The sequence below is a fragment of the Falco punctatus genome, assembly GCF_963210335.1.
Source record: "Falco punctatus genome assembly, chromosome: 2".
NCBI classification, from domain to species: domain Eukaryota; kingdom Metazoa; phylum Chordata; class Aves; order Falconiformes; family Falconidae; genus Falco; species Falco punctatus.
The window spans coordinates 7,977,227-8,000,213 of NC_137581.1; the positions used below are offsets into that span (position 1 = coordinate 7,977,227).

Here is a 22,987-nt window from a genome sequence, read left to right on the forward strand (position 1 = left end):
GCTCCAGTTGGCTCTAACCCCACCAGAAGATCCAGCTGGAGCCCATGAGCCGAGTGGTTGGTGCCTTTATAAAAGGGATTCTAGCTGAAGGACAGACTTGGTAGTTTCATTTAATTTTTTCAGGTTATATTCCTTGTTGTTAGAAGCTTTGGTTTGGCTCTTGGACAAGCTACTTGCTTCCTGTTTCTTGTGTTGCCTCTCCGTGGAGCAGAGGGTTATAACACCTCCCACTCTAATGGGTGTTCAGGGTAAGAAGAAAAATTCACTGGAGAGTAATTTTCTGCCTGACTGTGGCTCTGTGGAAGTGTGTTTCTGTTCTCCAGCATCAGAGTACATGGTGCTAAAAGGAAAATGACTCAAATATTTTGCAGAGGAAGGCTATAGAGGCACAGCTATTAATGCAGGGATGTGAAATGTGAGCTGAAGCTACAGTTCAGCTGATCAACGTGTCTTTTTATTTTTATTATCAACCTTTGCTAGTTTGTCATCGCAGATGTCCATGTGATGGTATAAGTTTTGTGTGTCCGTGTGATATACCATGTTTTCTTGCTTTGTTGAAATATTGAAAAAAGAATGATGTATTCTCTTCAGAAGAGATTAGGAAATTCAGTGGTTATATTAGCTAGTGTCTGATACTTTTTCTGTTATTCTATATTCATATTAATACATGTGCAATGCCTCCTCAAAGCTTATTTGTTCTTCCTTGCTATTTTTTTTCTCTAGAAATATCGTTATCAAGATGAGGATGCTCCACATGACCATACTTTGCCTCGATTAACCCATGAAGTGAGAGGCCCTGAGCTTGTTCATGTGTCAGAGAAGAACTTGTCTCAAATAGAGAATGTTCATGGATATGTCTTACAGTCACACATTTCTCCTTTGAAGGTAGGATCAATATTCACTGCGGCTTTCGTCCTCAAATAGGACAAAACATGTAGCATGAAACGCTTGGGAAACTTACTTTGTTATACAAACAGACAAGCTGCTTTTTGAAAGGTATTGCAGATTGATTGCCTGTGATGTGTTTTCAAGGTTTGCTGTAGTGTAACAAGTGATGGTTTAGCTAGCAGAGCTTTGTGTTGAGATGTGAGCTTTTTGCTTTGAGTGAGATGTTTTGCTCGAGTAAAAATCATTCTTGGTGAATGAGCTGTATTTATGTACATTGAGAAAGGAATAATGCAGGTCCTTGGCCTCAGTATCATGGTGATTTTGGAATGGCAGGCTACCCTTCCTGGTTGCCCGTGTTTAGAAATTGAAAAATAAATAACAATAATACTGTAAATGTGTTGGAAACCTGGGTTTGCATCTTTCAAAAAGCTGTATCAAAGTCCTAAATTATGCCTGGAAAGGAAGCTCATTTGCCACTATTTGGATCCTTACTACTTAAGCACTTGCTGTCTTCTGTGGGTTTTGTTACAACTCAGTGATGTAGAGACCTGTCTCTATTAACTAAGGTAACTATTTATACAATGTAGAAGGTTTTTCTGTATGCGCATCTGCTGTCCTCTGATATATCTTGCTGGGTGAAAAATATTTATTTTCATAGTGAACCTGTATATTAACAAAAAAGTAATCCATTCCTGAAAGTAAATTTGCTCTTTAATAAGACCACAATAGTTTGAAGATGTTCCTAAAACTTTTAAGGCAAGAAGCACAGCTGGAGTGATGAGCATGATGGTTTTCAGATTTTATTTTCTACTAGGCCTGGGAAGGGGAAGAAAAGTGTTTTGCTAGAGGTGGTGATGTTCTGGATAATGGTTTTATTCCAGTAATTAACTAAATGGCAAACAAGGCAGATGGGCTTTGCTCCTCATGCTCAAAGCCTGTGAAATGGGCTAGCTTGCCTAGCAGAGTGATTTCAGTGAGGTTACAAGTGAAAGAAAATCTTTATTGTTAAAGAATGATGTGAATGCAGCTGGTGTTCGCTGAGCCTTCAGGGAATAGCCATGTGAATGAACCTTTGTCCTCTGCTCCTGTTCCTGTCTGTAGTTCGTATGTTGTTTGTCTTTTTATGTTTTAGCAGCTTTCCAGGTTGCTTACCTAACTTCTACTGCAGAAGCCAATGGTATCAAGCAGTGATATAGCTTCTTATGCTGAAGTAGATCAATGTAGTTATTTGGAACGGATTACCTCCATGTGGCCTCTGTGTAACCTCAGGGGACAATCACAGACAAAGCAATTTTTTGCCTGGAAGGGAAATATCCCTACCTCTCTAGGGCTCTTTGAGTATTAAGATTAGAGTGTTGCTTCAGATTCATAAAAGTCAAAAACGGATTATTTTTTTTCTTCACATTTGGAGACATTCAAGTAAGGCTGTGTGATCCAAGCTGATAATGTAGCAGTGATGATAAAAAGCTTATGAAGTGCGCTGAAGGTATCCCCAGCCATCTACAGTTGCCTTAAACCAGCTCCCAATCTAATTTGTTCCTGTGATGGAAGAAAGTCATTTGCTACTGTTTTCTGAAGTGATGGGAGGAAAGGAGCTATATTATATTTCCTCATGGAAATCAGTGTCTTCTGTAAGTTCTTTCCTCAGCCTGAGGATTTCTGTCTTTGACTCTGCCTCTTTTGAAGTTCCTGCTTTTTCTCCTGCAGTCTGTCCTATCCCTCAACCTTCAGTAGAGAGTTAGCTCAGGAGGCTGGGGTAAACCACCTGCTAGAGCTCATGGCACACTTCCTCTCTGATATACCTGCTTTGGATTCACTTTTGTTTCTGGGAATTGACTGAAAACCCTGTTCAGAAGTTTTTTTGTTGCAGTCATTTCCACATAGTTGAGAAACATCATTCCGAACCCTCTAAAACTCAATCAGAATTTGTTGTTGTCTTGAATTAGACACACTGCCTCTCAACCCATAGCATGCCTTCCTAGGGAAATGTAGAATACCTTTTTAAAGATTGGTTGGATAAGTGTGCCTGCAATTTAAATATTTTTTGGTTTTTTTGCTTTGTGTGAAAGCTGGAACTGCTGGAATCCTGCTCTGAGGGTATGTAACAAATGCTGGGGTCCAAATACAGCCTGTCAGCTTCTTAGGAGTGAGATGACACTGGGAATTGCAGTGGGATAAAGCTGTTTGGGAAATTCCACTGAGAGCTATTTGTGCTGGAAAGGTTGACTTGTTCTGCTCCAGTTTTCTGAATACAGGTCAGAGGATTTGGTGCAGAGGGTAAATGGAAGTCACAAATTTGCTTGTACCCAGACAGGGACCACATCAGCTCCTGTGTGTCACTAGGACTGTCTGTCTGACCAACCACCCAGCTGGCAAGTGTGTTGTGTGAGCAAGGGGTGCTGTCTGGCCAAGTGGGCTTAAGTTATTGCCTGGCTGCATTTCACCACCTGAATTTTGCTGTGGGGTCCACAGCACCAGAGTGCACCTCAAAGAATTTTTGAGGCAGGTTTTTGTGTGTAGTGTCTGCACAATGCCCTGAGGACAGGATGATTTACCCAATATTTTCGTGTTTGAAATAGTATCGTAAAAGAAAAATATTTGAGCATAAAAATAACCTAGTTAAGATGCTTTGGAACCAAAGTGTTGTCCCAAAGCCAAGCCACATATCCATCTCAATCGCATCACTTTTCCAAAGTGACTTGAGTTTGGCAGTGGAAAGAGTTGCTTGTTTCCAGTCATTTGTGTTTATTTGGAAAGTAATCTGCAAAGATCATGCAGTCATAAAACTGCCCTTCAGGGTGGCTGGTTCCAGCCCCAGCAACTGACGAGCACCCACAGCCACCTCTGGAAGCCACAGATGTTATATCTTGTCTTTACAGGCAGACTGCTTGCTACCATCACCCTGCCCGTGTGCCCAAGTTTTCAGTGAACATCTCAGTTCCCATCCATAAGTGATCTTGACAGCTTGAGCACAGACTTGTATCATTGCAGTTACAAGTTTTGTGGATGGTTGAAGTTTAGGCAGAGAAACCATGGGCCTGCTTATACCCCTGTGTCCATGTCCAGTTAAAAGGTTTAGAGGATTCTTGAAAGACTTCCTAACGCTCAGGATGGAAGGATTCAGCCCATATTTTTTAACATGTGTGATTCAAAATGCCTGGTACGGTTCATGTTCCACAGAACAGATGCGTCTTAAATTTCATATCAAGTTGCTGCACACAATTGTTAAAGAACGTGGTTGTGATTTCATGTTCCAGATTATGTGGTTTGATGTAGTCCAGAAATATCCTAATGGGACATGTCATTATTGATTACTTCAGAAGGTATTCTTAGATACCAAAATATAAAAAGCTTTCTTTAATGACCTTATGCTAGTTGTGTGCTGAATTATCAGATGTAGTTCTTAGACGTTCTGAAAAATTTCTGAGACGCTCAGATACTGGTTATGATAAATACTGTTTAGGAGTGTGAATAGGTTTTCTGCTATTCATATTAGACATGTTATCTTTCAAGTCACTAAAATCTAGTGTGCAGTAGCCAGATTACTTCCTTTCAGAACATGATAAGAAAGAATAGTTGTGCTGAAAACTAGCACCTCTTTTCACTGTAATTCTTACTTTTGTAACTTACAGATTTTTTGCATTAATTTTGGTTTTCTAGTCATGTAGCATTTGCTGTACAGTCAACTCTGTTCTTGAAAATGTTTAATTTTAGAAACCTGCAAACTTTTATTAAAGGTTGATCTACTTATTAGTGTGAAGAACATAAATTTACAGCAGCTTCAGCAACTTTGAATGTCAAACACTGAAGTTATAAAGGATGTTCTCAGTTACGTGGTTGTATTAACATTTGGGAAAATGCTAACATTCAAGAGGTTTTGTGAAACGAATTGCCATACTAAGATGATAAATGTTCTTTGCAACTTACAGAAGTATGAACTTGTCTTTTATTAATCTGTTAAACTCTCTTTTCATTGCATTACATTTTCCTATAAAATTAATTTTTTGCACTTCCCCTTACTTGTCACTAGATGGTGCAGTAAGCTCAGAATCCTTTGCTCTGCCTCAAGCTTCAGTGACCTGCTACCCAGGTTTGCATATGTGGCTTGGAAAGTGCTAATTCAGTAAAAAATGCCTTATTAGAAATCAGGTGCCTTCTGAATCCCTGGTGTGTTGGTAAATCTGAATACAACACAACCGTACCTGAAATTCAGACGTGCAATTTCTGTCTCAATTAAATGAAACCTCTCTTTCCCTTCCTCCTAGGAATAGAGCTAATTAGTGTTCATTAAATGAACAAAACTCTGGCTTCTAAATTAACCTTATTAGTATTATTGTGATGTTAGATGTATTTTTGATTTAAGTATATTCCCCTTCCTTTAGATAAGCTTAAATGTAAAAGTCCATGTAAGGATCTTGCATCTCCTTTGTTGCATGAACATTTTAAATGTCCATTTCCTAATTTAATGCAAGGTTTGAGTGTAACCATCAATGGCAGTTGTGCAAAAAACAGCAGCCAGGTAAATTGCTGTTATTATCTTAGCCTACGATGTTTTCAAACATGAAATTACAGAAACCTCTTCAGTTGCCTCCTCTTTGATGGCCTCACTTTCTAGAAGGGAAGGCGCCACTCTGGATACTCCTCCTTTTCTTCCTATCCCCGGGTGCTGTCGGGCAGCTCAGTGGGGTTGCTGACAGTGTACAGAAAGTCTAGATAGACGGAATGATTTTCCAGCGGAGAGAGGGGAAAACCATCTCCACGTGGAGCAAATGGGCAGTTCACTTTCTCAGTGGTCTCCCATTTTAAGATTATACGTGAGTTGACATTTCTGCAAATTGCTTTTCAGAAGAAGGGGGTTTGCTTCCCTCACCACTGCAGCACGTTGCCATTTGTTCTAAGCCCCATCTTACCAGTCACTTCAGATTCTCTGTATCTAGTGGGGACAGATGGTTTGTTTCTGCTCCTAGATGATTCTCTCTTTTCTGACTCCCATCTTATGTGGAGTGTGCAGTGCCCTTTGCCTGCCTCTTGTTCTTTTTATCCGCCTGGTTGCAGGAAGGTCATTCCTGTGAAGGCTCCTGGAATCTTGCGTGCTCTCGTTTCTGTCTGTAATGAAACAGCTTTTTCATAATCTCTGAAGCTTTCCATGTCCAAGCGTGAGTCTGACCTCCCTCGCTACAGCGGTTGCTGTGCTTGTCTGACTGATGAACAAAGATGGGGAAAGAGACTCTGAGGATGAGCCTGGATGATTAATTAATCTGTGGGGGGGAAAAGATCAGTCTTAGTTTGATCTTTCTGGAAACTGTCATAAAGAGTAAATTTTTGTGTTTAAAAATGGAGATGGGGTAAGAGCTATTTTTCGTGAATTAACATTCACTTCAATAAAAGTTGAGTTCTAAAGACAATTTGGATAAATAACATTAAAACATTCTACACAATTATTTTCAGATGTGACAGTTCTATTTCTCAATTTGACCAGTTTTGGATTGTATTTCAGTAGTAAAAATATAGTCTCAAAGTCATGCACTAGTCACAGGTACTGTGAAAATAGCAAACTCCTGGACTCGGGATGTTGCAGTGGATCCCGTGAGCTGTAGATTAACTGGAGATGTTGCTGCACAGAGCTGCGCCACCGCATCAGGAAACACTCAACAGGCCTGCATAGCTGGTTTAGGTGAGCAGCTCCAGGGAAGTCCTCTGCTCCTGTAACTGTAAATACCTTTAGCTACCAGGGAACCAGATTTACACAGGAAAGGCTGGCTGCTGCAGCTTTCAGCATCACCATGACTGATAGCCCTGTGTAAATACAGTTTCTAGTCCTTTTGGAAAGGGGTGGGTGTGTGTCATCTAACTGTGGTAAGAAACCCCATTAATTTTTCCAGAGTTGCTGAACATCATTAATTCCTAATGCTGGAGAAGAACCCTAGGTTAGGGCTGAAGTTCAGACAGGGGGAAGAGGACAAGATAAGGCTGAATTTGGTTTAATTTCTGTTGCTCGGGTGTGTCAAACAGCTGAAGCTGTGCCATAGCTCAGGCTGTTTTCCAGAGCAAATGCCGCATTTCAGAGGCTCTTAAGAGCTGTGGAGGGCTGAGAGGCTCATGCTTTGTTACATGTCAGGAACAGAAGCCTGAAGTTTTCTTTCGCAGCTACAAAACTAATTGGGGTTATATAGAGGACATATTAATGTATGCATGGATATATTACCAAGCCATCTAAAATTTAATCTTGCATCCTTTTCTTTGCTTACACTGACTACTTTCATAAGTATAGCTAATCTGCATGAATCATCTTTTAGCCCCAGGGTGGCTCAGCCCAGTAGCAATGATCTTATAGTAATACTTTTGATCTTTGCCCTAGTAGCTTCCTACCATTTGTGTTTTGAGGTTTTTTGTTTTGTTTTGTCTATTTTTTCTTTTTCCCCTTCTCCTTTTTAATATGCAGTTATTGGCAAAGCTCCATACTGCAGTCAGTCTGTTAGTGAATTCCACTGAATATTCAGTAGGTTACTTCATTAAGATACAACACTTGTTACATGTTTAATCATGAACTGCTTTTCTCTTATCTCTTACTGTAACAGCAGATAAGCATATATCATAGATCTGTATCTGTGATCTATGTTTTTTAATATAAAAATACAATCGGATTAAAAGACAAAGGAAACACAAATGTGCCTGTGCTTGTTCTTAGAGAAGTGGCAAAAGTAACTCTGAATTTTTATTTTATATCATTATGTTTCAAGGCAAAATAAGCAGCTTATAAATTAGTATTCTGAGGAATATTTTGTCTCAGTTTCACGTGGGCAGGAACATCTTCCATTTTTGCAGTCCTTGTCCTACTCTAAAGAAAGTTCTAAAATGGTGCAAACTTTTAATGTTACAGTGAAGAATAGTTACGAACAAGGAATAGGGTTTGGGTTTTGTCCTAATAGCAAAGTCCATTGTTTCATGTCCTTGATTCTTTTGCCTTGGATTTCTGATTAATGGCTTTCTACATGATTTATGTTGTTGCAGACAGTATCTTGTTGTTTTTCTAGCTTCTGACAGAATAAAAAAAAAAAAAAAAAAAAAAAAAAAAAAAAACAACAAACCAAATAAAATTGCTCCTGTCAGTGGGTGATTTAATTGGAGAAATCTCAGCAACTTAAGGTTAACCTCAGGCATCGCAATCCTTTGTTTTTTGGCAAACATAGACACAAGCAAAGAAAACTGACAGGGTCTACTAGCCCATTACATGCTGTTAGATTTGCCTGAAGAATAAAGAAAGGAATTTTTGAAGGAATTTGAAAATATTTTCAGGCTATGGACACTGACTTTATATGGACCTCCTGGATGTTTAAGGTCTTTACAAATGTTAATCTGAATTGCAGTTTCAGGAGACTTTCTCTGGTCTTCATCTGCGGGGTGCTTTAGCCATTAGTATTAATTAGCTGGTTTATCTTCTTTTCAGATAGTAGATTTTTCCTTAAGGATAATCTTATTTCTGAGGTTTATTTTTTGGAAAGTCTGATGTATTGCAAAGACTTTTGGTCATGTCTCTCTCATAACCAAAAAAATGAGATATTACAGGAATCCATTTTTCTTTGTCTTTCTGTCATGATTTGCGTAGTACTAGTTACTCCTTGCTTCCCTGTAATTCTCTGAGCCATTTCCTTGATGCATTGACCATTTGAAATACTCACAGAATAAAAAATAGAGGTGTACTATTATAAAGGTGGGGTTTTTCCCGGCTGAAACAAATGAAATCTATCCAGTAAATTCATGGAATCTCTGCTAGGTGCTACAAACATTAAGATTTGTATGTTGTCTCAGTTTGTTTCTTCAAGTCTAGGAGTACAAAAATATCAGTGTATTTGTGAAGATTTTTGCCACCTTTCTGAAGTGTTTTGTGGCCTCCTGATGAAAAGTGCAATAAAGCATCTTGGTGTTATTAGTCAGACTGTAACAACAGGAGGGATTTTTCTCAGAGATGTCAGTCAGGTTTAACTCCAGTTGTTTCCCTAAGCTCAGTAGCTGAAATGCCCTTCTGTCAGGCTTCGGCTACTACTGACGCTTGGGAATGTACTCTACATTTGCAATGAAGCATTGAACTGCCAGCCTACCTTTTCCCTGAGGAATATCCTGGTAATTCACTCACTCAGTAGAAGGTGTATGCATCCAGTGATGTGACACGTGGAGAACGTACTGGCTTTTGTCAATATCGGGTATAAGAGTACAAAGCAGAAGTTTGCAACACCAGAAGTTCCAGAATGGTTGCAGCCTCCAGGATGAAGAGGACAGAATCTCTTCGTTCAGACCTTACAGAAGAGTAGCTTGGTCACCAGACCAATTATTTAAGATATTATATATTTTGTTTTCAAGTGCTTCCTTTTTAAACTTCTGTTTCTCATGGCTCTTATTTCACCTTGCTGTAATATAGTTTTGTGGATTGTGGAGCTGTGGAAAAAAAAACACCCAGAATTTTGGCATTTAAAAGAGAAAAAAATCTTTCTGAACTGTTTATTATTTTCCAATTCTTTCCAAGAACCTAGTCTAAGAGTGTTAGAGACTATTACTGTGTGACTTCTTGGTATCAATAGCTAATTGAAACTTCCCAGAAACATTTTTAGGTGGCAAATGCTTTTTGGCATTTGGTCCTGTTCAACATATCTATTTCAGCAGAATATTTTATTTGCTTTCTAATAATCTTTTACAGACAGTACTGCTACTGAAGCTGGTGCAATTGGGGGAAATGCCAAAAAATAGTCAGCAGGATTGATGACTTGGGTGACTTTTTAAAGACCTGCACTGTTTACTAACTTGATTTCCCACAGTACATTTTGCTGTCTTTTCCATCACCATGCTGTTGTTTTTCTTTTCCGTAATAAATCTGTGTGTACCTTTTTCTTGTTACTTTTTCTGAATTACCTTCAGGAGCCATTCCTGTATATCCCCTTTAGGTAATTCTTCCTTACTTTGCTGCTATAGCCATTCCTATACATGTATCTTGTTAATACTGCAAGCCACCCATGAAGTAGAAGTTGGTACCAGGTAGCTGTTAACACGTAACAATTTACACCCTTCCTGTTAAAGATAATTGCACTCTATTGATCATTATGCTTTTTGGCTCTTTTGACAGAATAAGAGACATGGTTCTACCTGTCTCTTCTGTGTCCTATGTGGTCTTTATGAATGGTTTGTATTGTTTCTGTTACTGGAAGGTGGACTTTCTTCCCCCCCATCACAAAGAGAAACAATATGAGATACAGTTGAATGTTATAATGTCTAGCAGATCACATTTGCCCACTGAAATGGCAGCACTCTGGGCAGCTTCTATTCTACTAAGACTTACAGAGAGCCTGAGCAGCAGTCAACCAACAGACTCAAGTGTAGTGAATTACATCTGTTATCTTCCAAATGTGAGCAGAATATGTCTTTTACATCCATAAGAGCTAGAAGTTAGCTTTTTAGGTTAAAGAGTGTTATGCAGAAAATGAATTGTGTTCTTATGGAAAATTTACATAGCTGATTTTTTTCAGATCCTCACTTCCACTACAGTTATAATAAACATCTGCCTGCATTGCTGCATTAGGTTTAATCAGCCCTTAGTGGCTGAAGCTTGTGCTTCCAAATAAAAAAAATTAAAAATCAGTTAAACCTGATAATTGATAACATTATTATATTTGATAACATGACATTGGAAAGGCTGAAAAGATTAATGGTGTTTCCAAAAATAAAGGAACTTTTACTTTGAAGTCAATGTCACAAATTGTGTCTTTGATCAAGTAGATGAGCAAATGCCAAGCAGGGAAACAGAACTTTCAGTGATAGTACTTAGCATGTGAGTATAAAGGCTTATATTAATTACTGGGAATTGGCCAAAATAGCACAATGTTAACAACTTAACACTCTAGGAATGTTAATGTTCAACCAGCTTCTGAAGACCACACTTGCATCTGATTTCACATTCAAATCGCTGCTGTTTCCTCTTGAGTAGTAGTGAGGCGGTTGCTTTCCTTTACTATTTTGCAACAAATGTGCAGACTGAGCAGATCTGAACTAAATTGGAGGTTTCAGCTGAAACTGGGTTATTTTCCTAATTATTATGTTCTTAATTTTACTTCTGTTTCTAAAAAGCTTTTTTCCAGTATCCTGGAGATATTATTTACTTAAGGCAAATGGGAATGAGTACAATGAAGTGCAGACAGGGGTGTTTCTGCATTGCTTATGCTTTACTAATAGCTGTAACATCAGAACTTCAGAAAAACTAGCTCAAGCAATCTTAGTTAAAATACTCAAGACAGGTTTCTGTTTCTGAAAGTGCTATTTACCTACTGTCTCCTAAAAATACTGGGATTAGTGAATTTAAATCCTCTCTCTATGTTGGAGTGTAAACTAGGCCACAAGGACCACAAACTCTTGTACTTCAAAGACTAATAAAGAAATAGAACTGTATATATAAAGGCAACAATCAACCAGGCAGAGCGTCATATCAGTATTTATGTTTCTAAACAGTAAGAAAAAGTGTTGAGCAAAGTGGTAGCCTAATAATCAGCATGCCAGCCTATTATTACTATTAAAAATGTGAAGTTTGGGGATTTTCTTTGGAAAAGTTAGTCTGTTTCCCTATTCTCCTTCAGCGCTTCACATACTGGGGATTTCCACATTTTTTTTGTCTTTGGAGGACTGTGCATGTGTCTCTGCTTAGAGGCCGTATCTTCATTTGGAGAGCTGCACAGTCAAACATTTTTTACAGTGTAGCTGCAGAGAAGCATGGTAGATAACATTTCCCAGTACAGATTTATCTTGCAGACCAGAATGACTTAGAAACTCTACACGTTCAACTGGACGATAGAACCACTGGAAATGTACATCTATGTCTACTTTCCATAACTCTTCATATACTGACTTTATCACCACACCTTTTTCTTCTCATATATATTCTTGCTGAATTGGAATGACTCAGCAGCTGAGTTCCTATGCCAGGTCATTATCTCAAACTAAGGGGGATCTGAGCCAGTTTGGAGATATGTGAATGCAGCAGGGTAGAGAAACAGCCTGAGGAAAATGCAGTCCCTGGGCTTTGTCCCATTGCTCTTTTCCTCTCTCCCTGTCTCTATTTTTTTTTTCTCTTTGTTTCCAGCGCAATGTCTTTGTAGGCAAACATGTTTTACAAATAGTTGGTTGTTGGGAACCATGAGAATGGAGATTGACAGTCAGTGGCTGAAGCACATGTAGGTATATGCAGCTGGGGGGAAAGAAGCACAAACAGTTAAAATGATAAAGGAGATATTTGAAAATATTCTAGGGCCTACATTTTGCTACCTGACAGCCTGATTTGTCTCTTTAATTCTTTAACTACTCACACCCAGTGCATCAGTATGTCTGCAATGTTACTGAAAAGTACTTCTTTTGACAGTATGGCAATATTAGGGGTGAATAAACTATCTGCCAAAAACCTGGTATCGCAGCATACAGAGATCATCTCACCTTTTCTGGTTTTAACTCGGTTATAGTTATCTTAATACAGATAATTCTGGCAATTGGAACCCAGGTTTTACTCAAGTTATTCAATTAAAGTGAAATTGCTTGTAATGTGGTATCATAATTGTAGCAGGGGCATCACTGGAAGATGGTAAGTAGGTGAGATACTAATTAAATTCTTCTGAACTTCAGTAATTTAATATTCAAAGGAGGTTGAGTCCATACAGTAGCTGCTCATTGCAGTGCAGCTGGGGATTACAGAGGAAGAAACCTTAACAAAAATAGCAGCAGCCTCCAAATTATTTTTTCTGGACTTTGAGGTTTGTTAGTATTGCTCCACCATTCTAGAGTCAAACACGGTGGGTCACATCCCTCTGTGGGTGAACTCTCTGCAGACTTCAGTAAGATCATGTGTGGGTGGATAAGTACAAAATTTTCCCAAACACTGCTAAACCCAGGGGTGATGGTTCTGTTTATATATAATTTTGAAAAGCCAGATTCTTTTATATTCAGACTTTTGGGAAAAGTAGGTTTCAACCTAATTTAAGCAGGAATACAGCTCCTTTTGATTTTCAAAGGACTCTAAGCCACAAACTCCTTTAAATTCTTTTTGAGAATCTTATCTAATAATAAAATGAGAGGTGTGGGAGTGAGTGATATTCATCCATTCTTGGAGTCATCCTCCTGTAGCACAGCTTAGATTGTCGTATCTTTGCTACATCAAGATTGACCAGGTTATTATTATTTGCTGCATCAAGATTATTGACCAGGCAGTCTTTCCAGGCCCCTGAATATATCAAAGCAAATATTCCACTGCCCTTCTCATTATAGCTATCAGTAATGATCTAAGCAAGACTGGTTCGGAGATTCCTCCCTAGATGCATATTCTTTCCAAGCTTCTTAATTCAATCTGAATGATGATGATGATAATTTAGGTTATAGTATTACCCAGAGGCCATGATTGTAGTGCAGGGTTTCATTGTCCTAGGCACTACACAGACAAGGAAAAGCCTAAATGTTGTGATACCATGGAGCTGCAGAGGCTAAATGAGCAGAAATTAATAAAATTTGAATATACACAGGGATTCTTATCTACTAATCTATCTACTACAATTAAATTATATCTACTTTTTAACTATTGTATAGTTCCTTTGTAATTTCTTTAGCTAGAGATGTTCATATCTTGAGGCTAAATTATAGACCAGTGCTATCTTGTTATATTGGTGTTTTTTCCCATTAGCGCTGCACTGATGCTTTCCATCTCACTGAGTGAGAAACACAAATATACACACTTTGAAAAAGAAAACCTTGGTGTTAATTGAAAATGGTTCTGAGAATAGTCCCATATTAACTAAAGAGACCTGAACAGTAAGAATCTGCCATGATTGACCAATGTAGAAATTAACCCCCTAACTAACATACCACCACTTATTTAATGTGTTAATTAATTAAGGTCCTTGATTTAATTCTCCACATGTGTTGAACTGAGTTGATGAGTGTTACTATGCTTTCAATTAGATGGATTTTTTCAACATAATTTTCATCATAATGGTTAGCATAAATGAGTTTTCTTAATTATGATAGGGTGAATGCTTTAAGAGGCTTGAGATGTAGAATAACAATGTTTGACATGTCCTTGTGGGAACCCTTTGTTCACAGGGACACCCATATCTACCTCTCTTCTCTCAAACTTTCTTCTGATTTTTGTTGGCCTAGTAGGTGTGATATTGAAAACCTATGACACGTAGATGGTCTAATCCAAATTCTCCATAATTTTATTTAATACAGGATTATAGTTATTAAGTAATGAGTTAAGTGTTCTGACGCTCTCTGCCTTCTGTGAGTGCGGATGGAGGGCGTCATGGTGTACTGTAATTCTGTTCTCTGGCAGTGCCTTGGGGGCTGCAGTGGCATTTGAACCTGTGATAAGATTTTATTAAGAAAAAAATTTAACAATTTGCTATATAAAACCAAAAATCATTAAGGCAACACCTGATGGCATGTCAAAATGCAGAATTTGCAAAAGGTTCTCATACCCTGGAAATGCTTTATTTCCCCCCTACCCTGAAATGCCTGTTTGCTTGGGCAGGTGGTGTCTTTCCCTGTAAGATGTGTGGTCTCCTGGATGGCTGCTTTGACGTCTGTTTCGCTGTGGGGAAGTAGAAGATCTGCTTGCTAAGGGACATGGGGGCTAAGTCTCATGGCTTAGTCTGGGGCAGGAGTGAGTATTTGAGAAAAAAATTTAAAAGATGGAGAAGACAGGAAATAATACTTTTTTTTTTTTAATCCTACCTCCATTTCCAACTTAGCCTTTTTGTGCCCTGCATCTACCCTGCAGCTCATACTTCATGCTCTCTTTGGCAATATTCTACCACAAAGATGGGGAAAATCTTGGGGGGCACCAGGCAAGTGTTTGGTATTGCTGAAGGGCTAATTGTTGTAGGTGCAGCGCCAGACCATGTTGACCCTGTGTATTTATGCTGTATTGCACCCTGTATCCTCTACTTTTCTGAAGTGTAAAGGTCATAGAGTAGGAATCCAACACCCACTTGTCCTCATTGTCTTTGCTTAGCCTTGGACTACCAGTGTCAGTGGCTCTCTTGCAGATTTGGGAGGGCTGCAGGGGTCCAAGCCACTTTCCTCAGAGCTCCCGGGATTGTGGATAGGCATCACAGACAAAACCCAGTCCTAGAAGCAAAGAATTATATCTGCTTGGTACAGTCTTTTTTTCCAGACATATAAGGAAATTTGCGGTTGGGGTAACTTAGCGTTTTAAGAGTCAGTGGTATTGTGTATTGGCAAAAGAAAAATGTAGACCAAAATCCTTCTCTCTTACAGGTAGTATTAATTGTATAGAATAAGCTGGCTGATCGGTAGTTAACTGCACATTTTTATTATCTCAGTTGTTCCAGAGAACTGGATGGCAGCAAATGCTTATCTGTCTTTTAAGAAACACTAGGGTTGAACTTGGGAATTACATGTCAGAAAATCTGTCAGATACTTTTAATTAGATAAATATAATGGGATTGGAACAAACAGGAATAGCTTCTGTAAAGGAAAAAAAAAAATTAATGGAATCTCTGATAGTGTCAGTAAATTAGTAGCAAGTGGAAAAGAGGTTCAAGTAATTTATTTGTACTTACTAAATAACTTTGACAAAGTCCCATCAGTCTAAGACACTAAGGAAAAAGATATTTCTGAAAACAAAATATTAGGGAAGATTAGAATGTAAGTGATTGATTAAGAGAAATGAATGTACTATTTGTGATGTGGCGAAAGGGAAGTAAGATTATTCTAAGACAAACTGGACCAGGAAAAATCTATACACATCTTGAAATCTGTCCTAGACAAGGCTATAGAAATACAAATATTGAAATTATTTATGAGGGAAATAGCTAGACAGGTACAGGGCTGTTTGCAGATAGTGAAAACAAGACAAAGCTGTAAGGCAGTTCAGATTAATTGAACAGATCTTGGAAAAATAGGCAGATCATAGGATCAATCATAAGCTGGTTTGGGTTGGAGGGGACCTTAAAGACCATCTAGTCCCACCCCCCTGCCCAGGTTGCTCCCAGCCCCATCCAGCCTGGCCTTGAGCCCTGCCAGGGATGGGGCACCCACAGCTGCTCTGGGCAGCCTGGGCCAGTGTCTCACCATCCTCACAGTGAAGAATTGCTTCCTCATATCTAATATAAATCTACACTTCTCTGATTTTCTTCCACTTTGGTCATTTTCCATCAAATCTGGAATGGGTCAGTGATTGAAAAGAAATTTCTATGACTCCCATAAAAACAGGTAACCAAACAAAGGAAAGACAGCATGAAGGCATCTGGCATTAGCTACCAGTGAATCAATACAGGTAGGTATGAGAGGTTGCAGAGAAAGAGAAAATGTGGAATCTCCACTGCAGCTGAAGCTTCTGTTGGAGCTAATACTTTATTAGACATCAGAAATTAACAACACAATTTAACCATAAGAAGGGAAGCCTTGTTTATTCTGCTTCTCATGGGTCTGTCTGTTTGAAATCTGGTAATACTTCATGAGACAACATGAAAAATCAGGACCTTTCTGATAGGAGATTAAAAAGTCAGAACATATGAACCATATGCAACTGTGCAGATGGGTAGGAAATTAAAATTTAGTAAGGTTTCCAGTTAAGCTGTAGAGTAGAATGCATGTTGCTGTCCCATAGGTCTCTCTCTGATAAAACAAGTCTCTGTTTAATAGGATGTAATAACCTGTCATATATAACCTTTTCAAGGTTGTACAGATTGGAAACTCCAGAAATCTGCTAGCTCAGTAGTAATTTCTGGAGTCTGCAGAAGGGAAAAAAAACCCCAAAAACCAAAACAAATCCAGCTGCAGTATTTGAAATTCCTTTTTAAGAGGTAAATTAGGCACAGTAAACTGTGAGATGGGTGTAAAAGTTGCAAGTTGTTTAAAAATACTAAAGATTTTTTTGTTTTATTTTTCATTGCTGGAATCAAAGTTCTTATGGTAACAAACTATGAGAATATGTTACTTTGTAAAAAGACAGATTTTTTCCCATAATTACATGCCTCCAGTTTACCAGACTCTCAAAAAAAAAAAAAAAAAAAAACCCACAAAACAAACAAAAAAACCCAACCTGGCATCAGTGACAGTATGGTCTTAAATGCTTCATAGAAGGGAAACTAGATACATTGTTTTCCGTTCTTTAAAACTCACTCATACATGAAAACCTCCACTGCTATTTTTGGTATGTTTTTATATCAGAGATATATGCTCTTTGTATGTATAATCAAAATAAAGTGTTATTGAGTGTATCGCCTGAAACTTTGCTTGTGGATTTTATGATGTATTTTTATCATGCTTTTAACAAAACTAACATTTTTGTAACAAATAGATCATTAACAAGGAATTGCATTTGGAACATTCCAATGTTACCTTGCTGCATCATTGACTGATGTGATCATACAGGGATTTAGAAAAAGAAAACATTTTAGACAAGCAGTCTGGTTGTCTACTAATTTAAGTTTGTAGACTGCAAAGCCCTAAATAAATGGAATAAATGGATAGATTTTCTGATGTCGCTTTAGGGGATGTGCAAGTTTGTGCACAACTCGCTCACTCCAGAGTTACTATAAAGCAAATAAAATTGTGGGGGTTTCCTACCTGTTTACTAGTCTCAAGAAAGCCAACCAAACAAAAATAGCTTATTCTACAAGATGGTGATACCTTCTTGGGGCTTTTGCTTTACGGTTTAACACTTTATCTTGTTCTAGAAGCAGTCAGTGGAAATTAAGAAATATTTTGTGATCTTTCTGAAATATGTAAGGAGTTGTAGCATATCTGAATATAAAGAAAAACTTTATCTCTTTTCCTTAGTTTTAAGTGACTGCAACAAAACTATACTTTTCAGTACAAAAAATAAATTCCACACATGCATATTTATTGTCAGAAATTATAGCTTAAAGCTAAGTATCTAACTACATGGTGGTTACCATAAGTACAGATGGTGACACTTTTAATAGTAAATTTCCCACAAAAAGCTATTTCAGTCTTAACTTAAAACTTTCAAGTCTAAGTCCACAAATAATTTCATCTGAATCAAGAAGAAGAAAAAAAAAATCAGAATGAACAGGTTTTGTATTGACGTTTTTAATGTAAGGCTTGCTTTGGAAAAGTCAAAACATCTTATTTCAAAGCTGCAAAAGAATTTTGGATTTGTCTTTTTAAACTGGCATTCCAAAATGGAACAAAATATTCAAAAGTAAACATAGCAAAAGAAATACTGTCCCTCCTTCCAAGTAAAAACTTTTGTATTGGACTGAATTAAGTATTTCAGGTCTGCCTGACCCGATTTCTGTGTTTGGTTATTGAATGATTAATCCATTATTTGCAGTTTTATAGGGAGTGTGTGACAACATATGTGCAGACTTCTTGAGAACACATGCAGCAATACTTCTTAGTTTTGAATCTTTGATTTATGATACATTGTAAGTTACCTTCACACCTTAACTACAGGCAATTTCCACACTGAGTACTGTGAAATCTAGAGTAGTAAATGCTTTCAGTGTATGCAATGAACCATCTATGGCTGAGTTTGGCAAAATACGCAGTTTTACTACATAAATACTGCATTCCCATTCTGCTTTTGGCAGGATGTGTTATTTGCTAAATCTTCATGAGACACCATCCTCCCACCCCAAATAAAATAATCAAAAAAAAAAAAAGCAACCAAAAAAATTCATTTATCATCACTGAGGTTTAAACCTGGTTTTGGAAATACTCAGCTGTTTACTGTTGCACAGCTATGAGGCTTTTTAAGGATAAGACGTGTTCTTCCATCACCATGGTCCAAGGGATAAGGAGAGTATGGCTTGGAAGGGAGAGATTAGAGGTGCCATTTCTGGCTGTCTTTAAGTTCAGGATAAGTGGAACAAGTTTATTGCCTTTGATATTCACATACATAATAGGGCAATATAATTAGCTATTGTACTTGGGAACACACTTGAATATATACAGTTTTAAGTTGTTATGGCTCAATTATTCAGTCTTTAAGTTTTCCAGCTGAGGTATCTGGTGTGCTGACAGCCAGCTCTGAGGCCAGGCTGATATGTGTTCAGGCGGTGGGAAGTAAAAAAAGTCCTTAATAGATGTCACATATGGTGTACTTTGCTGTAGCTTGAATCCAGATCTTGGAATTACCGATCCATAGTTCTGTGCTCCTCTGCTATGCCCCAGTCATTGGTTACGGTCCTTCCTTTTCTGCCCCTACCCACTCCTCAGCAAATGAAAAAAGACAGGATTTAAACTAGCCCAGAAAGGCTTTCTAAGATCTAGTCTTCTGTGAATAATATTTTCTTCTACTTACAGTACTGTATATATTAAAACTTCCTATATTTAGCGTCAAAGGAAATGACAAAATTTTTTTTACGTTTATAACAGACCTTGGAATTACAGGGGATGTAGAGAATATACGCTGGCAAGTACTTCATAAAATGTCATTCATAAACTATTTGCCTGAGTCAACTTTTATAGACTTTACCTTCCTAAATAATCAGTTGGCTTAAAAAATAATAATAAAAAAATCTCCTATATATGCTAATAATTATACATGCCTGATCTGTCATGACATTTTGAATTAACCACAGTAAAGAAAAAATTGAGAATCAGCCAGACAAAATATAAGTCTTGTCAAGTGTGAGCAAGTCTTTCTGGAATGGGGGAAAAAAAAATTGGTCACATAACAAGTGATGAAAACATCAAACCCAAGGTGTTTAATATTATACTTTGTTGTAAATGTGTGCATGCATAACTGTTACTGGGCATATCTATATTTTGGCAGAAGTCCTGATTGAAGTTCATGGCGAGTTCAGCCTAAATGCCATGTTACTGTCCATTACTTGGAATATTGTCAGAATTGTGTAAACAATGTTTCTTTTTAATTAGGCATTTGGTGTAAGATAGCTTTAAAGGGAATTTTACTCATGTTTTAGCTGAAAAAATATTTATGCCACAAGAGACTGAACGGTGTGTAGTATGTTTTCTTTAGCTACCTTTTATTTTGTATAGATAAGAGGGGAAGAAAGTTTAAAACAAGGATGTCCTGTTGATAAGACTTTGGAAGATTCCAGTTAAGGGTCTGTCTTTAGGATTTATTTTATATGAATGATTTGAAAAAAGGATGAACCACCTTCTGCTGTTTCAGCTGTGATTTAAGTATTCTGCTCAAGTAGGACCCTGTGTTATGTATAGGATATTGCATGTAACTTACCAAGAATTTCTAATGTATCATAATTTTCAGGTGAATGCACAATTTGATTTTTTCTTCTGGACAGATTCCTCCATTTGTTCAGAGCTTTCTATCATTTAACTTCTGTAGGAAGACTGAAAAACAGTTGACAGTCATATTTATATATGTGTGAATGTATATGTATAAGTATTATATAATATGTTTGCAAAGTAGCCTAAAAATCTTATATAGCTGTTCATTTAAAAAAAAAAAAAGTTTCCTAACTTCAGTCTTTTAAAATAATCCAGACTTTTCTTCTTATTGCAGTGCAGTATGTGCTTCCTTTAGCTAAAGCAGCTAGGCAAGTCTCTTCAGAGAGATAATTAGAAAATATTTTTTAACACAGTAGCTACTGCAAGGTAGAAAGAACAATAATGGGTAACACAAGGTGCAGAGAGGGGTAGAGGTCTTTTAAAAAACCTGAACAAACACAGATAAAATGAAAAGTGGCTAAGACTGGAATAAATGAGTAATAAACACTGCAGAGAAAATTAATTATTGTAAAGATTAAGTAAGATATGAGGAAGGCAAATGAGAAAACCAGAAGAAATAAAAACCTGTGTTGCAATAATTCCATGCTACCAGTTTTAGTTCTGTCCTTTTCTCTCTCCTTCAAAAACCTTTATCTAATATAGATTTGGTTTTGAGACCTAAATGGGAAAGTGTATTTTTTGCATCAGCATCTTAAATAGTGTGAAGCAAAGAGGAAGCTAGTTGTCCAACTCCAACTGAAACACATCTTCAGGGTTCTCTTTTTCTTCTGGAGTGTTATCTCATTCAGTATCTAATGCAGTATAATGATGGTGGCGACTCTCAATTCATCAGTGGCTTACACTCACATAAACCTTTGCAGTATTAGGGCTTCTGGTTAGAGGTGGTACAGGAGAGGGCCACATCCTTATTTCCACAAAAAAATATTTGATTATTAAATATCAAAAAGGTTAACGACCTATCATATATCTGAATGTTGTGATAAGTTACTTAACCATTAAAAAGTTTCATAGATTCCCAGACATGGGGGGAATACCATATAATTTGCTTTCTCTGTCAGCTGCCAAAGAAAACTGTTCCTCAGTTGTACATCTGCAAACTTATTGTTCAACTAGTGGAGTCCCCGTGGTCTTGCACAGGCATTTAATTGAAACTTATGCTGGTGGTTTTTTTAACTCCTTCAACCAGGATGTTATTTTTTGGTAACTTGTTTATAGGTATTAGTCCCTGGTTTATTTTTGCAGATTGGGTATTCTAGGTTAAAATTGTTGAGGAAAGCAAAGTGACCAAGAGATATTCTAGATTACAAGAGCAAAGGAATGTGAAGAACAGTCACCCAATGAGAAATATCAGTTCAAAAAATGATAAATATATTGGATAACTACATTGATTTGTTTTGCAAAATGCTGCCTTAGCGTACTATAGCTAAAGGATTTTCCCAAGAAATATATTCAGGAATAGAACACTAGCTGGTATGTTCAGAAGCCTTTAGTTGCTCTCTTTAAAAGTGAATTAAACTAAAGTGAAAGCACTCTAATAAATGCTAAGTTAGCTAAATCTGGATGCATATAAATTTATGGACACTTAATGGGACCATAAAATAGAAAATACATTTTCTGATTAACTACTGGTGCCCATTAAAATGAATATGCTATATATCAGCTAATCATAACACTTGATGTTAAAAGTATTTTAAAAATAAAAAAGTTGAAAGTTAGTTGATAAAACATCTCTCTGTAGTAGCTAAGTCTAATTACATCCTTCTGCTAGTGAAATGGGAATCTGGAACAGATGTAAGAGATCTTAATTGATTGGTTAATACTTATGGTAAAAACATGATAAAGAACAGAGCTGCAAAAGTTCTTGACCACACCTTGGCTGGCCACTACACCTTATACAGTGGCCAAGCAAATAGTACACAGATTGGAGAACAGTTCTATACAAAGGTTATCCTCTAACACAATCATATTAGAATAATGACTGCAACCCTCAATTAGGGTAAATCCATTCTCCCCTTTTCAGAGCAGAGGGAGAGTTGAGCATATTAAAAAGCTCATTGATTAGATGTCTGAGACACGCACTGCTGGGGAATATGCAAATCTCAGTGAAGAATTTCTCTGTTAGAACAACTGGTTTTAAAAGATGGCATTTCTAATAAAGATATTTATTATGAAAAGCATATTTGCAATGCTACTGTCACTGTACATTGCAATTCAAAGATGAAACCCATTTTTTTTTCTTAGCATTGTCTGTTTCCTCTGTGAAAGAACTACTGATGCAGCATATCCAGATTAAGATCGATTAACAATTCTGTGAATTTTGCCTGGCAGCTATAATCATTGGTTGCCTTAGCAACTTGGTAGATCAAATCATAAGCTAAAATCCAGGGGGTTCAATTAAAAATTCTTGTTGAAATTCAAATTCTTTTGAGGGTGAAATGACCAGTGATTCAATGTGCACTTGAGAATTCTCGGGGTTGGCTCCTTTTTCTTCAGTGTCATTTATTAGAAATGAAACATAAATCTAAGATAAGATTCAGGAAATATCTGCCTATTGCAATTTAATATTGATGCTGATGCACTACAAATAATGAAGCTTTGTGATTTTGTTACATAGTGTGGCACAAGCTAAACTTTATTTTGCTGAAAGAATTCTTACTCATCGTATTTGCTGGGCAATTTCCCTGTATCTGCTACTGACCTGAATTATGCTAGCATTAGTGCTACATACAATTTAAGAAGCCATATTTGTTAACGTATTTTTGATTTATTATGCTAGGACTTTGATTCTACAATGTATTCCTAAAAGGTTTTGGTTTGTTGAATGTGAATCTATTCAGTCTGTGTCTGCAGAGCAGAGCCAAGGTTCTCA

The 22,987-nt window shown here is 37.3% G+C and overlaps 1 protein-coding gene and 1 long non-coding RNA gene across 15 annotated transcripts in view; one reads left to right on the forward strand and one right to left on the reverse strand.

The window, feature by feature from the left end:
* DLG2 (discs large MAGUK scaffold protein 2) overlaps positions 1-22,987 on the forward strand; it is a 1,068,724-nt gene that overhangs the window by 467,657 nt on the left and 578,080 nt on the right. For all 14 annotated transcript variants that reach the window (XM_080375907.1, XM_080375911.1, XM_080375888.1 and 11 more), the window contains one exon: positions 724-885. In XM_080375907.1, the coding sequence (XP_080232033.1) occupies positions 724-885 (162 nt within the window). The remainder of the gene's footprint in view (positions 1-723; positions 886-22,987) is intronic.
* Positions 1-22,987, reverse strand: part of LOC308059077 — a 450,864-nt gene that overhangs the window by 15,602 nt on the left and 412,275 nt on the right. The window lies entirely within an intron of this gene.